Genomic DNA, 12,614 nt, shown 5'->3' with positions numbered 1-12,614 from the left:
CCTCACTACCCATGGCCTTGCTTGGCCCCTTCATCACCCGTGCCCCCACCACTCTTTCTGTTCTCTCGCTCCAATCCCCCAGCCATCTCCTCTCCTCCTCTTTCCTCCCCTCGACATCCCAGCTCGATCCTTCCTCCATGGGTGTGTGTTTGACAATCGTCTCCTTCCCCGTGTTTTTCCGGTGAGAGGCCGCCGGCGGTGCTGGACGCGCCCCAACGTTCGTCCTCGCAGCCTCGCCGTCAGCAATGCTCCCTTCTTCATGCCTACACCCCCTCCTTCCACTGGTCTTCTCCTGCCACCCCCTTAGTGCGAGAGTGCTTTCTTCCTCATACACGCAATCCTGTTGCTCTCTTTCCCCAACCTCGCTCTCAACCCCCCTTGCAAGTTTCCCATTACGTCCCCACCGTCCTTCCCATTCCCCCCTCTCTTCTTCCTTCCTACCCCCAACGCTCCAGTTCGATCTTTCATCCGCACGTATGTAAGCGCCAGTCGCCTCTCCCTCCCTACCCTTCTTCCGGCGGGAGGTCGCTGGCGGCGCAAAGTGCGCCACGATGTTCGTCATCCCAGTTTCACCACTAGCCATACCCTGCGGTCCCCTTGGTGCGGGGGGAGCACTCCCTTTCTCGTATCTACACCCCTTTCCTCCACTAGCCTCCTCCTGCCGACCCCTTGGTACGGGAGGGGGGTTCTCTCTTCCTCCTCTTCCTCATACACACGATCTCGCCATCCAACTTCCCTGCTCTCACTTCCAATCCTCACTACAGAGTCCCCCCTCCCTTCTCTCTCCTCCCCCACACGTTCATACCTAGCCCTCCTCCTCGCACCCAGGGGTTTCTTCCTACCCACCACACCAGCAACTCCGTGTCCAATCATCCCCTTTTTCCTTTTATCCTCCTCCCCCAGTCTCTCATCCGCGGTGGCGTGCCCAACAACCACAACGGGGTTAGCGCACGCGGCGTCTTGAAGATGACAGGTTGCCGCCGCAGAGTGCGCCCCAGTCGCCGTGTCCACAGCCGCATTCTCTCTACCTCTTTCTTCTGATGGCATCCTCCCTGTGAGGGGGGCGCGTTTGTCCGTCCACTCACCTTCACTTCCATACCAATCCCTCTGGGAGCGCGTGGATGGTCTGAGGCTATATGCCTCTGTCCTCTTGCCTCCCCGTGGCCCCCCATGTTCCTGGCGTGGGGGCGTCTTTCGGGGATGGCGAGTCACGTTGGTCGTCAGGCCGCAAGGGCTGGTGTTGGAGATGTCAAGATCTTTCTGTTCATCCGTCCCTTGCCTCCAAGGCTTAGCAAGGGGAGGGGGCACTTCATCCGGCAGTCGGTTGCCGGACCTCCCTCCCACCTCCCTTAGAAGGAAGCCTGCTGTGAACTCAGCAGAATGCTGCCAGGCACTTCGCCCTTTCCAACACCGAACTATGCGAGCCTTAATTAATGACTTGCACCGATGCATTGGTGCTTTAAAGCACGCCATCTTGGGTCATCAAGAGTTCTGCCGTGCAAGTCTCTAAATGAACTTGTCTTATCTCTTTGAGTCATTTCTTCTAAAGATCTTTGTCTAGCAGGGCTTGGTTCCAACAATGTAGTCTGTGTTGTCTGTTTCTTCCCTGTTCCAACCCTTGTGAGATTGGGAATGCTAGACATTTTCCTCAATTCTCCAAACCAGCCTCCCCACTGATTTACCGTTTTTATAGTAACCTCCAGAGCTACAGATTTCTTGCTTAAAGTCAGAAGTTTCTACTATGTAACCTTTGCAGACAAAATTAGATACACTTAACCATTTCCCCCTATTTTTTTTTTTAAACCCTCTTGTGTTTATACTCAATTCAGCCAGCAGGTGTCACTCTGTCACTGATGTTCGGTCTCACTGAGTCGTTCCAAGATGTCTACCTTCTTGCTTTCTTCCACACTTTCACTTCCACTTTTAATTTATAGCCGATTCGCCTTTCAAAGTCAAACTTTCCTTCTTTGGAACAAGATGGAAAGAAGNAAAGAAGAGATTTCTTTTCTCCTTGAATCCAACCAGCGTGATGTTTCTGCTATATAGGCAAACTGATTAAGCCCAAAACTTTCTTTTCGCCGCTTCTCCAGGAGCGGGGGAAAATCCCTCCTCCCCTCTTAAGGGCTTCCAAAAGCTTCAAATTTCTCTCGGAATCCTCCGGAGCGTTCTTACGCCGGAGCCCTTCTGAATCAGCTGTCAAAAGTCGCTGGTCAGGTTACCTTGAACTGGAGCTGTCACGTCTCCGTCCAGCTATTCCATCGCTATACTTCGGCCAGCTGGAGCTGTCATTTCTTCGCGGCCGCCATTTGCGGCCGGCTTCTTCCTCCGCCCGATTTGCAAGGGCTTCACCCGAGTTCGCTGATCCCAACCGCCGTTAAGGATAGCTCCTCAGGACGCCTTGTTGTTCCCGGTCTCCCTCCAGGGAACCAGGGACCCCTAGGGATCTGTCAGGCGGTCGGGAACGGGTACAGACGCTCCGGAGAAACATCCAGCACACCCGTTCTTCTTGACAGCTGGCCCCGCCCCCCTACATGCCAGAATATTCAACCTGTTGGACACAAGCCTCTGTGGGGTAGAATCCAGTTTGATAAATGTATGAGGTGGTTTTTGGGTTTTTTTTTCAATATAAAATTTTAAAAATCATTCTTAATTGTAATTTGACAATTCAAGTTGTAGATTTCCAGGGTTTTGAAAGAACATTAAGGAAATGTGATTTCTTTTGATTAGAAAAGATAAATCCCACCTGTGAAAAACTTGATATGTATCCGTAGCATCATTTTGACCCTTATTTGAAATAATTCTTAGAACACAGTACTAACAGCTGCAAGTTACCTGCATGTATTTCTAGCTGAATAATATTTTAATGCTTGATTTTATTTTATTTTTTTCCCTAGAACCTGAAGCTGGTGAAGTGTCCCCTCCAGTGGGAGCTGGCGTGAACAGCAACAGCTGGACTTTCAAATACGGGCCTGGTAATTCCAAGCAGCCAGGACCAAGTGAGTTGCCAGACAAATTCATTATCCCAGGATCTCCTGCTATCATCTCCATTCGTCAAGATCCACCAAATAGCCAAACTGATAAAAGTGACTTCATAACCTTTGGCAAGAAGGAAGAGACCAAGAAAAAGAAGAAAAAAAAGAAGGGAAACAAGGCTCAGGATAAAAAAGAAAAGACCAATAGCACCACTGATAACAGTGATCAGTGAGAGGTTTATACTGAACAATCGATTTAGCCAATTTTTGCAATCTTGGAAGAGCTCTCCCATGTAGCAACTCCCAACTTCTTCCTACTGTTAACCAATTTCCTGTATGTGCAAGACTTCAAAAATCTGCAGGGAATTCACAATGTCTTTTGCTTGACAGGTTTTGTCTTGAAAGCTTTATCATACGTGACATTAACTATTTTTCTCCACCCTGGCTTATTTTCAGATTCTAAAAAAAGCAGATCAGTTTCTTTTCTCTTCTCTGGAAGAGAAACTTTTCAAAACACAGCCCAAGCAAAATTGGAGTCTGTAACCTTATCCTGATGACATATGGGGGTGGGGAGTTAAACAGTTTTGTTATTGTGCACTCCGTAGCTGATTGAAAACTCCTGTGCACTGATGGCTGGCTGGTGATGCAAGGTCAGAGTAATATGATGCAAAAGCACTCGCAAAACATGAACAAATTAAGTTACTTGTTAAATTAATGTGCCCTGGGATCTACCTTAAATTTGTGATTATTTTGTATTCCATCAGATTTACCCATGTATATTGTGAGTGCAAGCTTTTATATATTTTATATGCACACTCCAGCAAAAAAGCAAGTTTAACTCAGACAACTCATATGAGAAACCATGAAGTATGTCTGCTTCCAAGCCATTGGCCATATTGCCGCAACAAGGCCTTTGATCTCCTAGCAAGGATGTCCCTCAGGGAACGTCTGCATAGCAACCTCCCATATCCTTGACTCGCTACTGTAGAGCTAAACAAGGTGTGTGGAATATCTCCGTCTTGGAAAAAAAAACCACAAATAACTTTGGAGAGTGGGGATTCCTTATTCACATCTTGTGTGCAGCTGTGTGGATAGAAGTGTCTACAACCCAGATAACTGAACATCCCTCTGGGGACATTGTCCAAGGCTGTTATGAAACCACCGTGCTGTCAAGCTCTCAGAGTTTAACAAAGGAATTAAGGGCTGACATCTCAGGAATGTAAATGACTGTGATGTTTCCTTTATGTCCTTGTTTCCACTCTATTTAACATTCCTTTGCACATAGCATCTCTGAAAATATCAGAGTATTTCCATAAAACATATGCAAAAATATAGAAGGAAGGAAGTAGTCTTATCCATGCTATTAGTGATTTAATATATTTATAAAGGGAGAATAGCTGTAAATGAAGAAATATGATGTCCTTTACCCCCAAACTGAAGTAAATTTACAGCCATTAGAAAATATAATTGCTGCTAATAAAGTGCTTTAGAAAAAATGCCTGAAACACTGTATTATATTTGCCAATCACCGCTTTATTATATCAGGTCACTAGATTGGGAATGGGGACTGCCTCTTGCATGCATTTAAAGAAGTACAAGATTTTCTTGCTCTCATTTTGCTTTCCTTATTCTGCACTTTGAGTACACTCCTTTTGTAAAAATAATAATAATAATCAGGGGAAGTGGAAATAAATTCTTTCTCACCAAGCAACTAATCTGCTAGCTCTGTTAAGTGTCTTGATGTATTTGTCTACATGATCTTCTTGGGTTTAGTTTCTCTAAGATTTTATGAATTTCTGACCCTTCAAATTATTGCTTATTATGTAAAATTAAAGTACGGTATGTATGCAACATGCTCTTATAAGTATCCTAAAATATTTATTCTGTGCTTATGTACGTGAATGTCAATGCAACTATTATCTAGTGTGGACATTAAGCTTTAGTAGTTGAATGTAAATCTACTATTATTTTTTTTGTACATTTGTGAAGTGGAGTAGCATTAATATTTTTAAGCACTGTTAGTAACTAGTTTTTGTGTATGAATTGAAACACAAGTAAAATACCTTTCTTAAATCAAGAAATCAGTAAGTTGCAGGGTATTATTTTGAGCTCAGACCATTATATGAACTATACAGCAAAAAAAATAAATTTCCTGGCTATTATGCTGCACACAAAACTGCATAAAAAACCCACAAGGAAGGCGACAATATAAAATATATCATTAATAAAATATGAGAAATCTATACAGGTAGTCCTAGACTTACAACAGTTCATTTACTGACCATTCAAAGTTACAACGGCACTGAAAAAAGTAGACTTATGACTATTTTTCACACTTATGACCATTACAGCATCTCCATGGTCACATGATTTATAGTTGGATGTTTGACAACTGACTCACATTTATGACAGTTGCAGCATTCTGAGGTCATGTGATCACCTTTTGCAATCTTCTGAGAAGCAAAGTCAATGGGGAAGCCAGATTCACTTAACACCCGTGTTACTAACTTAACAACTGCAATGATTCAGTTAACAAATGTGGCAAGAAAAGTCGTAATATGGGGCAAAAACTCACTTAACAAATTTCTCATATAGCAACATAAATTTTGGGTCCATATGTGGTTGTAAATCGAGGACTACCTGTATTGTTATTACTAGTGAGGTGCATGTCTATTAATACTTGATAGTTTCCTGCAGTTTTTAGATATATATTGTACCAAACTATTTTTACTATCCAATTGAAATTCGTTTAATTTAGCCATAGACAGTATCCATCTGAATACAGGTTCTGGTACTCTGTGCAATTAATTTTTTTATTTGGCCATCTTATAACTTTCCTTTTTTGGTTTAAACAAATCCTCAGTAAGGTACTTTTAAGTTTCCTTTCATTGTCTTACTAGGCTTTCTTTTCCCCCTCACTTACGTTTTCAAATTCAGATAACCTGAGTTGCTACTGTGTGAGAGGTATCCTTTGTATTAATTAAAGTTACCATAACATTGTATTTGTAATTTAAAATGTAATTTCCTAGATATTTTGGCCATGAAGGTTTTTTTTTCAAAATATCATGCCATTGTCATAGTCTCAGTGCTGTAACTTTTAGAGCACTTCTCTACCTTTGCATCTTCATGCTGAAGAGAACCTAATCTAAATTAAGATGCTGGCATTCAAAGGGCAGAAATGCTGCTCGGAATCCAATAGAACACCAGAGGAGTTAAACATAACATAAACAACATAACCTACTGTAACATAGCATGTTTACACTAGTCGAAGCTTTCAGTATCAATCTGTTCAGTCACATGGGCCCCCAAATCTGCACAATCTCTGTGTGATTATATATTCTCAGAGAACATATAATGGTTGTATATACATATTTATTACATTCATTAGCAACCTATATTTTAGGAACTCAATGCAGCATATATGCAAATTTAGCACTGTAACAGCACTGTAACAATCCTATTGTAAGGTTTTTCAGCTCAGAATCCAAATAAATCCCAAAGAGACTCTGAACACAAGGCTACTGCAAAAGAAACAGCTTTATTCTTTGATCAAAGGCAAAGCTGGGTACTCCCAATCTCTTGTTCCTGACACAGCAAAACATAGGAAAAAAGGCACACACACACACTACTAAAAATTTTCCCTTTTATAGCTACTGTGTTTCCGCGAAAGTAAGACCCGGTCTTACTTTCTTTGGGGCTCTGGAGTAAACACTAGGATTTACTTTCAGGGAGGGCTTACTTTTTGCTGGTACTGGTAGGCCATGAGCGCGTGGGGGTGGGGCGGGGCCTGTGCATGGGGTGGAGAAGCAACACAGTGATGAGAGCATGGTGGCGGACCAGTTATGGTACCGGGGCTGGCGGGTGGGGTGTGTGCCCTTCCCATGCCAGGCCAGCCCCTTCAGCCCCGGGGCAGCCATGCTGGGCAGTGGCAGGAAGGGCACCAAGGTGGGGGCAGCCAGGCCGAACAAGCGGCAGGTGGAGCGCCAGAGGCTTGGGGTGAAGCAAGCAGGTATCCTGCCATCAGCACCCATACCTTTCCTTACCTGACTCCCAGCCCCATGCCATTTCTCCTTCACAATCTGCCACCGTTTGCAGGGAAACAAAAGACGTTTGTGGAGGGGAAAAGGTCAATCAATCCCAATTTCTCGTGAAAAAAAAAAAGATCTCACGAAGTTGGAATTGATTGACCTTCCCCCCCAAAAAACTTCATTTGTTTCCCTGCATGTGGTGGTGGTGGATCATGAAGGAGAAATGGCATGGGGCTGGTGGTCAGGTAAGGAATGGGATGGGTGCTGATGGCAGGATGCCCGCCTGCTCTACCACCCTCCCTCCCCGAGCCTCCGGCACTCCACCTGCCACCTGCCTGCCTGCTTCACCTCCCTCCCCAAGCCTCTGGCGCTCCACCTGCCACCTTGGCGCCCTTCCCACTGCCACCCAGCATGTCTACCCCAGGGCTGCGCTTGGAGCCTCCAGGAGCTGCAGGGATCTATGTGCGCCTTTTTCACACCACTGTTTTTGGCGCCATGTCTGTGTGCGCATTTGCCTCACTGTTTTCGGCGGTGCTTTGAGAGGATGTTCTATCCCCATTTGCAGTGTGGCCACCATCCAATCACCACACCACCTCTCAGGAGGGCAGCATCAGCTGCCAAAGGAGCGGCAGGGAAGACAGAAGGCAATCCCACCCACCAGATCAACCTGGCAAGGGTGGAGTGGGAAACCAAGCAGTGTGAAAAGCAGCCCTTGGAACCTCCAGGAGCTGCAGTTGTCCTCCTGCAATGTGCAGCCTCTCCCTGTAAGCAATCCAGTTCGCCCAGAGTCAGGTTGGCCATTGCGGGAGGCTCATCCCACATGTGCAGTGGAGCTGGAGGACGGGGATGGGTCATGCCTCCTGCGACGGCCAACCTGACCCCGGGCGAGCTGGATTGCTTCAGCTGCGAGGAACCTGGCCTAAGGTTTCCTGAAGGTGATGGGAACTGTGGCCCACTGCAGCTGAACAATTTAGCCGAGCCGCAAAATTGAAGTCGCAGCGGCGGCACCAGCAGCAGGTAAGGCAGGGGGAGGCACGCGATCTGGCCTGCCAAAAAAACTACAGTGGGACGGAGTGGGTGGGGTTACATAGGGCTTTTTGGTGTAGGGCAGTGATGGCGAATCTTTTAGAGACCAAGTGCCCAAACTGCAACCCAAAACCCACTTATGCATCGTTGGGTGCCGGGTGGGTGTGGCCAATTGGGTGGGTGTGGCTGTGGTGGTAATGGCAGACTGGGTGGGACTAAAAAGTTCAATCAGTTCCAACTTTGCAAGATCTATTTTTTTCCCGCAAGAAGTTGAAATTGGTTGATTGAACCTTTTTTTTTTTTTTTGCACATGGCGGCGGAGGCCTAAAGCGAAAAGGTTTTATAAAACCCAGCTGAAGGCCTCGGACTGGGCGATGGTGCACGTGCCCACAGAGAGGGCATCTGTGCCATAGGTTCACCACCACTGGTGTAGGGCTTAAATTAGCCCGAACCCCAAAAAATAAGCTAGGTCTTATTTTATGGCTAGGTCATATTTTTGGGGAAACATGGTAATGTACTTTCTCATGCTAACAGGCTAAAAGATTTCTTTTTTGTCTGAATACGTGTTTTCTTTATCAGGTTATGTCAGTTACAGCTTGTTACAGAGCTACGCTTTGAATACACAATTGCTGGCAAGCAGCCCAGAACTTTCTCCTTGGGCAGATACATTTGCAAGTTACAGCGGAAGAACAATACATTGCAAGCTAAAGCGAACACATTTGAAGTTACAGCTAACTTTTTCTTTCTCCTTGGTCAGCTTTTAAGTTATCTCTGAATAAAGTACAGAGCGCAAACAAGAAAGAGTGAACAATGGCTGGGTTATACATAAAAGATTATATTTTGATCTCTCCACTATGAAATTACAAGAGACTAAGAGACTGATTGGCCTAAAGGCATTCTGGGAGCTGCGTGGTTAAGTGCAAACTTGAGCTCTAGTGTCACAGAAGTCTTCCTCCAATATTTTAATCACTGCAGCACATGGACCCAATCTGTCATGTATGATGTTGCTTGCAGGCTATGTTCATGCAACTCATGGGAAAGAATTAAAATTATTCTTCTGCATAGTTTGGGATTCTTCTCACCTGTCTATTGCAAAGTTTTCTCATTTTATACAGTTTCTGGCTTCTTTTCAGATCATATAAATCTTACTATAGTTTTCCTATACTAATTTCTTTTGTCATGTATGTTCAAAAATGAACCTTTAAGTCTAATCCGCTTTTTAAAAAAGAATAATGTGAGAACTGAACAGGATTTGTGTAACAACGTAGTTTTTCCTTTGTAATTTTAATCAAATTTTAATCAAAACCACTCTTAATATTTGCAGTGCTAAAGAAAGTCCTCATTGACACCATAAAATATTTAAAAAATTACTAATCTAAAATAAGAAATAGATGGCTCCTAATACAAGAGAAGATACCAGATGGAGTGGAGAAAATACAGTGCATTTCAGAAACAAATTGGAGGTTGCACCTTTTCCTCCCTGTCTTTTGGACATGACCAGGATTAAACTGAGTCCTAATTGCCTAATTACATCAGACCCAATTGGCCCTTGCTTCCCCCAAACAAAGCCCCTCCTGCAATCCCATCAAACAAAAAAATAGAAACCTCCTCACCATCTCATAGTCCAGTCTAAAGGCAGCCGTTACAAGGAAGCAGCAACCTAGAGAAACCCCAACCTTCCATCCTCCAATGAGCCTGAGGGCCTTAGCACTCCATCTCCTTCACAATGGACTTTCCCAGCTTTGCTGTGACTTCTGATTTTTACCTCCCCATAAAACTATGACCTTAGGTACACTGACAACGACCTGCCTAATTTCTTCAAAGCTGGCCAGGAAATCTCTCAGCTTTTATTAAAATCTTGGTTTTCTCATTGTTCAGGGTCCCTTTTTGTTGTAATACAGCTACCCAATGATCCTTGCAGTAAACATAGTTCCGTCTCCTCAGTGTTGTATTTTGTACTTCTGAAATTTCCACAACATAGGGATCCTGCTGGATCATCAAGACAGAAAGCTAAATTATACTGAAAAGGGACAGGAAACATTGGAAGATTTTGGCAACAGTGTGCTTAATATTTTTCTTGCAGCCTTGCAGTATTACTACTGCCTTTCCCTTCCTATTCTGTTTTTCCTTACTGATCACTATTCACCTTTGACCCAACGATCCAATTGGAATTGCCAAAAATAGTTTTAAAATAGTAATAAGATGTATGCATCTGAGAACCTTTCTTTGTAGCTTTTTTAAAGAGCGTCTTAAATTTTCAATCCTTTTTTGAGTAGAGTTCTGATCATATTTTATTATAACATTTGTAAGTGATAAATTATTCAAATTCTTTCACTGCTGAGTAATTAACAGTTTAGCTGCCAACAGTTAAAATGGTAATAAAATTCTTAACTGTTTAATACCATATACTCTCCATCAAATCTACATAATAATCCCAGTTTTGATGAAAATTTAATTCTCTGCTTAGTCATAACATTCAATTTATCAAATACTTCCCCCCCCCCTCAAAAAAATCTGATACTTTTTCATTATCCACTAAAACAGGAAGAATATTTCCTTCTCTTTACAACTCATCCAACATTTCTCTGAATAATTGTGAGAAATTTGTGCAATTCTTCTGGGGATCAAATTCCATCAGTATAAAATCTTCAAATAGAAGATTTGTGTAGAAGTCTATGCAAACAACATGTGCCTTGTATTATAATCTGGTTCTTTCCCCAGATCAACCGCCCAAGTTTTTTTTGAAATTGGCACAGAGAAAGTGGGTAGAGAGGTTACAGGTAGCTAGATAATTGGAAACTGTTCTGAGCAAAAAGAAACTAAAGCAGGCAGTCTTAGCTAGTTGAGAGAAATTAACTTGGGTCAAAAGTGAATAGTGATCAGTAAGGAAAAACAGAATAGGAAGGGAAAGACAATAGTAATACTGCAAGGCTGCAAGAAAAATGTTAAGCACACAGATGCCAGATAATAAGCAGACCAGAAGTTTTAATAGGTGTGTGAGAAGTTTTATATCAAAATATATTTTACTCTTCCCTTAAAATATTAACAGAATCCATAATGGTTTGAGAATCGGTGGCTCTTAGATAATTGATGGTCAACCTGAAATTAAATTAATCAAGTAAAAAATAACAAACGGGGGGAAATTCCTTTCTCAAACTTCCTCAAACCCCCAAATAAGTTTTCTAATCCACATATCAAAGGATACAGTCTGCAAACACAGTCAGAATTAAATTATGTCTCCCAGAGAAACTGCATGTTCACAAGAATAAACATGCCTACATACACACACAAACACACACGCCCCTCAAGTGTCATCCTAGAATCAGCATGTGGCACCCCAGACAAGCTTCCCCTATAAAAATCTGCTGTTGTACACTATTTCGCTGCAGCCTGCTCCTAAATGCAAACTGCTTTGCTTTTAGGAATAAATATTTCTTCTTTTTTCACAGCTGTCTGGGTCTCCAGCTCAAGTTGGATCCCCAAATTATTCTTCTGGCAGATGCTTGGCAATAAGTTTAAGGCTGGGTTCTGAAAACAGTTTTTTTCTCTCTAACTCAACTGTTAATTCATCTAACTTGAGAGCCTGAGAAACTCTCTCCTTCCTTCCTTCCTTCCTTCCTTCCTTCCTTCCTTCCTTCCTCCCTCCCTCCCTCCCTCCCTCCCTCCCTCCCTCCCTCCCTTCCTTCCTTCCATATATAGTTTGTTTGTCTTTTTCTGAAAAATATGAGGAAAAAAAGACCCTGAACATGACTACTGTCAGTGACACAAAGTATTTTATCTCTTTTTATCTATTACCATTTATAGGATACATAGAAACTCTTCTTTCTCCTTGTTTTGTTGAAGAGCACTCAATGGATCAATTAATTTTGAGCAGAGTGAAGAAAACTAAAGCCCTTGGATTGTGTATTGGATCTGTTTTCTTCTGTTGATGGCCCTGTTTAAGATTAGGAATGTTAATCAAATCTGAATTCTATAGAATTATCCCTTCTTTCACCACCCTTCATAAGTGGATAATTAATTGTGAAGGTGAATTGTTGGGAGGAATCCCCCGTTCGGCTCTTCCAGCCGGGTTTCTCCTGTCAGCGTAGCGCTGAAGAAAAATAGATCGTGAAGCCAGCTACCGGAAAGAGAGGTTTATTCACGAGGATCAAGTTGAGTGACAATTCAGCAAGAATCCCCGGCTAGCTAGACAGAATGGTCTCAAAACAGGGGTTTTTATACCCTTTTGTGGTTTCCAAACTTGTCATTTCTGATTGGTGAGAAACTTAGACGGAAAGGACTAAACAACCAAATTGACTTTTGTTGGGCAGATTTCCTTCTTAATCCTGCCTGAAAGGTGTTAATGGCTTTATTGTTGTGTGTTTGTTAATCTTAATTGCTGCTAGCCAGTTCTCCTTTCAGTGTATGTTAAGTGTTTGCTATCTATTCAGTGTGTCTTAAGTGTTTGCCATCTAGCCTGGGGCAGCTGCTGGGTCAGGTGAGTTTGTCTGATTATTTCCTCACTGGGGTGAGGAGGGGGTGTCCAGCTCTTATCAGAATGTTATTAAATATTATGAATACTCCTCTAGTTTGATCAATCCAGTTCAGA

At 43.1% G+C, this 12,614-nt stretch overlaps 1 protein-coding gene across 1 annotated transcript in view; it reads left to right on the top strand.

The window, feature by feature from the left end:
• LOC107299452 (protocadherin alpha-C1-like) overlaps nt 1-5,029 on the top strand; it is a 68,599-nt gene extending 63,570 nt beyond the window's left edge. The window contains exon 4 of the mRNA XM_029286809.1: nt 2,895-5,029. Within this exon, the coding sequence (XP_029142642.1) occupies nt 2,895-3,205 (311 nt within the window). The 3' untranslated portion in view covers nt 3,206-5,029. The remainder of the gene's footprint in view (nt 1-2,894) is intronic.
• The last annotated feature ends 7,585 nt before the right edge of the window (nt 5,030-12,614 follow it).

The sequence above is a fragment of the Protobothrops mucrosquamatus genome, unplaced genomic scaffold (genome assembly GCF_001527695.2).
Source record: "Protobothrops mucrosquamatus isolate PMUCROS unplaced genomic scaffold, P.Mucros_1.0 scaffold_226, whole genome shotgun sequence".
NCBI lineage: Eukaryota > Metazoa > Chordata > Lepidosauria > Squamata > Viperidae > Protobothrops > Protobothrops mucrosquamatus.
The sequence above is the reverse complement of the archived record's forward strand: the minus strand, read 5'-3'. Positions and strand labels throughout refer to the sequence as shown.